The sequence below is a fragment of the Musa acuminata genome, chromosome BXJ2-7 (genome assembly GCF_036884655.1).
Source record: "Musa acuminata AAA Group cultivar baxijiao chromosome BXJ2-7, Cavendish_Baxijiao_AAA, whole genome shotgun sequence".
NCBI classification, from domain to species: Eukaryota; Viridiplantae; Streptophyta; class Magnoliopsida; order Zingiberales; family Musaceae; genus Musa; species Musa acuminata.
The window spans coordinates 27,398,689-27,402,454 of record NC_088344.1 but is presented as its reverse complement, the minus strand read 5'-3'; the positions used below and the strand labels follow the sequence as shown (position 1 = coordinate 27,402,454).

The 3,766-nt window shown below is 52.7% G+C and overlaps 1 protein-coding gene across 1 annotated transcript; it reads right to left on the bottom strand.

Annotated features, from left to right (window-relative positions):
- Positions 1-262: 262 nt before the first annotated feature.
- LOC135616376 (4-coumarate--CoA ligase-like 4) lies at positions 263-3,388 on the bottom strand. Its single transcript, XM_065115563.1, has 4 exons — positions 1,814-3,388; positions 1,670-1,737; positions 1,238-1,340; positions 263-388 (listed from the first exon to the last, which is right to left on the bottom strand). Exons 1-4 carry the CDS (start codon positions 3,203-3,205, stop codon positions 263-265), a joined length of 1,689 nt encoding a protein of 562 aa, XP_064971635.1. The 5' UTR covers positions 3,206-3,388.
- Between the last annotated feature and the right edge of the window lie 378 nt (positions 3,389-3,766).

Below are 3,766 nucleotides of genomic sequence, written 5' to 3'. Positions count from 1 at the left end.
AACCTCATTGTGATGTTCCACTTATATCTTCTAGACTTGTAAATATATTAAATATTTAGAACATGAATAAGCCATCATTTAATTTTTTAAGTTTACCTTACGGCAAGTACAGCAAACACAAACGCAATACGTGAATACCAAAATAGTCGATACGATAGATATTGCCCGTCATGTTTGAAAGAATCATATATGCCAGCAGTTGGAGACTTGTATTCAACTGAGCTTGCAGTAGATAGAAGTTGTACCTGAAAGAAGAAAGCTGCTACAGTTTTGGCAAGATGGCAGGGTGGGTTTTATCCATCAACTGTTTTCTTAAGATCTTGCCTGCAGGTGATCTTGGAATGGTGCTTATGAAAGCAACTCTTCTGATCTTTTTGTAGGGTGCCACCTGATCAAATTTTGGACAGTCAATCCATGATAGAAGAAGCCACAGTTTAACATGCACCAAATTTACTCATCATTTGTGTGCAGTTTTGTTGTTAAATTTTAGTCTCATCTAAAAGCTAAAGATAATAAGATAAGACATTCTTAGATTATTCATCATTATATGTGGGACTTAAGCCACTTCATCAAGAAGCTTAGCTGAGAGATGAGAAATTTAGATAATGGAGAATTATACTTGGAACAGAGATATCAATAATCAAATGAGCTAGTTTTTATCATTTTGCATTCTAACAAGTTCAGAGTGACAAATGGAATTGTTTGTTGAACATGCAGCAAGAACAGAGAGACCAATCGTCGAATGAATTATAGATCCATCCAAGAAACAGTGTTGATGATTCCTTATGAAGCTGCTATGTTGATTCAGTGTCATAGCGATTTGGTTTATAATGTCACATGTTAGCAAGATATCAAGCTGTAAAATCTGACAAATGAACCCTTAAGATCTCGTGGTGAAACTCGAATGTTAAGAGTGACTGGTTTCCAGTGGATGAACACACGGAGACGAGCAAAAATAAATGACAACAAATAGAAACTGGCCAGAGCCTCAGATCTAATGATAAGTGAGGCTACAAGCTTTCCATTTTCCTGGGAGATCAACAGTCTTTCGTGGTCTGAGATAGTATGGATTTCATCTAATGCAGGAAGAATAAACGAAGCTGATGACATTACAGCAGTCACTCTTGGATGATATTTGTGTTATGTTATATTGTCAATGGAGAAGTGCTTCCAGGATCTATCCAAATTACTGCAGACCTAATAATGTTGAGAGAGAGAGAGAGAGAGAGAGTTGAACCTGAGCTGCCACAAACTGGATGATCTCCTCACTTGTCAATTGGCTCTCAGGTGATCTCACCACATAAGCCATGGGCACTTCACCTACATCTTCGTCCTCCAGCCTGCAATGTACTCCAACAACAACTATTATGAGCAAGGTTTGCAATATCGTATCATACCAGTATTTTGATCTGGGCTCGGTACCGATATGGTACGGTATAACGAGCGGTACACCCAGGTGTGCCGAGTATTGTAGCACTGCTACAATGTTACAGTGCACTCGGACCGATACTAGATGGTCCGCGTACCGATAACCTATCAGACCGGTACGTACCACTCATACTGGGCGGTATGATTCGGTACGACAGACCCTGATTATGAGGACATCTGTGTTTTATGATGGATCACCGCAGAGTCGATGATAGCTACGACCAAAGAGTGTGAGACTCACGGCACTACTGCAGCGTCAAGTATGTGAGGATGGGCGAGAAGCACGGCTTCCAGCTCTGATGGAGTCACCTGCAATCCATTCCATGCATCAGCTTCCGTTCCTTGTGTGTGTGTGCGCGCGCACTGTTCATGGCGATGCAATTACCTGGTACCCTTTGTGCTTGATGAGCTCTTTGATGCGGTCCACCACGAACAAGAAGCCATCCTCATCGAAGCGCACCAAGTCACCCGTGCGCAGCCACCCACCGCCAGGCAACGCCTCCGCCGTGGCAGCCTCGTCCCCCAGGTAGCCCTTCATTACCGTGGGCCCCTTCAGCCAAAGCTCCCCGACCCCACCGGGCCCCACCGCCCTCTCCCCCGCCTCCGCCGCCACCACCCGCGCCTCGAAGCCCGGCAGCAGCTGTCCCACTCCCCTCCCCTCCGGCCGCCTCGACGCCGCCACCGAGAACGTCGCCGCCCCGCCGCTCTCTGTCAGCCCGTACCCCTCCCTTAGCTCCACCCACGGGTACCGCCGCCGGAACCCGCTCGCCGCCTCCGCCCCTACCGCAGCCGCGCCCGTCGCCACCCTCCGCAGACCCGACAGGTCCCACCCGCCGGAGAACTTCGCCAAGGCCGCCACCACCGGTGGCACAGCCGGGATGTTCGTCACCCCGTGCCGCGCCACCGCCTGCATCGCCGCCCCCATCTCGAAGCGCCGCATTACCACCGTGGTGGCCCCCGCCGCAGGCAGCCCCAGAGCGAAGAACGCCATGCCGTACACGTGGGACATCGGAACGAAAGCCAGGTAGACGTCACCCTCCGACCCGCTCACCTCCGCCGACCACCGCAGCAGCGACACTATCGCGATAAGGTTCCCGTGGGTCAACATCACCCCCTTGGGCGCTCCCGTCGTACCCGAAGAATACAGAACGACCGCCACGTCGGACTGCCCGCGAGCGGGGGGCGGCGCCTCCAAGGGGTCGCCCCACTCCATCATCTCCTCCGCGGACGGCGGCCCGTCGGGGTCCCCTGGCTCCCGTTCGGTGAGGAGGGTGGGGACCCCGATGGCGGCGGCGGCCTTGTGGGCCTCCTCGGGAGCGGCGATGGCGAGCGTGGCGCCGGCGTCGAGGGCCTGGCGAGCGACCTCAGCGGGGGTGTGGAGGGGGCTGGCGGGGCAGAGGACGGCGCCGGTGGCAAGGACGGCGAGGACAATGACGGGGTATAGAACGGTGTTGGGGGAGAGGAGGAGGACGACGTCGCCAGGGCGGAGGCCGAAGGCGTGGTGGAGGGCAGCGGCGAGGGAGAGGGCGGAGCGGCGGAGGTCGGAGAAGGTGAGGCGACGGCCAGTGGTGGAGTCGAGGAGGACGGGGCGGGTCGATTCATGAGAGGGGAGGAGGGAGAATACGAAGGAGGCAGCGTCGAGGGAGGGGTCGGAGGGAGGGCGATGGCGGGGGGCGAGGCGGTGGAGGGAGCGAAAGATGCCTGAACGAGGGCAGAAGCCGCTCCGGGTATCCTCCTCCTCGTGCTTCAAGTGCTCGACCAGCGTAGGCGCGTCCATCGTTGTTGTTGGTGACAAGCGGAGGTTTAGCTATCGAGAAGTCTTCTCCATGTTTCCAGTGTTTGTATTTGGAATTTTGGATCGAACAAGAAGACATGAGCTGGGCGTTAAAACCGTTGCAGGTGGCCCTGAGGACCTATGGCTGTCTGCTTATGCCGGCCGATAGAACCAAGAAATTGCAGGTGGCCCATCATCTCGCATTAAGCTTATTTTTCAACATTCACTCGAGCGTCAACTTAATTCCATCATCTAAACAATTCGATCAATGCTTCACGGACGTCACACATGTCGCGTACATGTCAATCCAGTGAATCTGAATGATCAAACAGCGAAGAAAAAGTAATCTGAAAGCCCGCATGACCCAAATATTGGTTTAAGGTCGAAGGTCAACATGAAGACCACGAAACACCAGGTAGCAGCATGTTTCCATCACACGCAATCCGTGAAGGTCACCCTGTGCAGGACTCCCAAATAGAATTTCCGTTCCAGATGACAGGGGAGTCACGTACCCATCTCACCACCTTGAATGGGAAACCAGATTGTGAGTGGGAAATGTTCTCC

What these genes read in the sequence shown, in the direction of transcription:
- LOC135616376 (XM_065115563.1), bottom strand. Translation starts at nt 3,205, where the DNA reads ATGGACGCGCCTACGCTGGTCGAGCACTTGAAGCACGAGGAGGAGGAT. An exon ending in CTTGACGCTGCAGTAGTGCC is followed by an intron (nt 1,341 to 1,669) that starts GTGAGTCTCACA and finishes AGTACATTGCAG; the next exon opens with GCTGGAGGACGAAGATGTAG. An exon ending in TCCAGTTTGTGGCAGCTCAG is followed by an intron (nt 389 to 1,237) that starts GTTCAACTCTCT and finishes AAATTTGATCAG; the next exon opens with GTGGCACCCTACAAAAAGAT.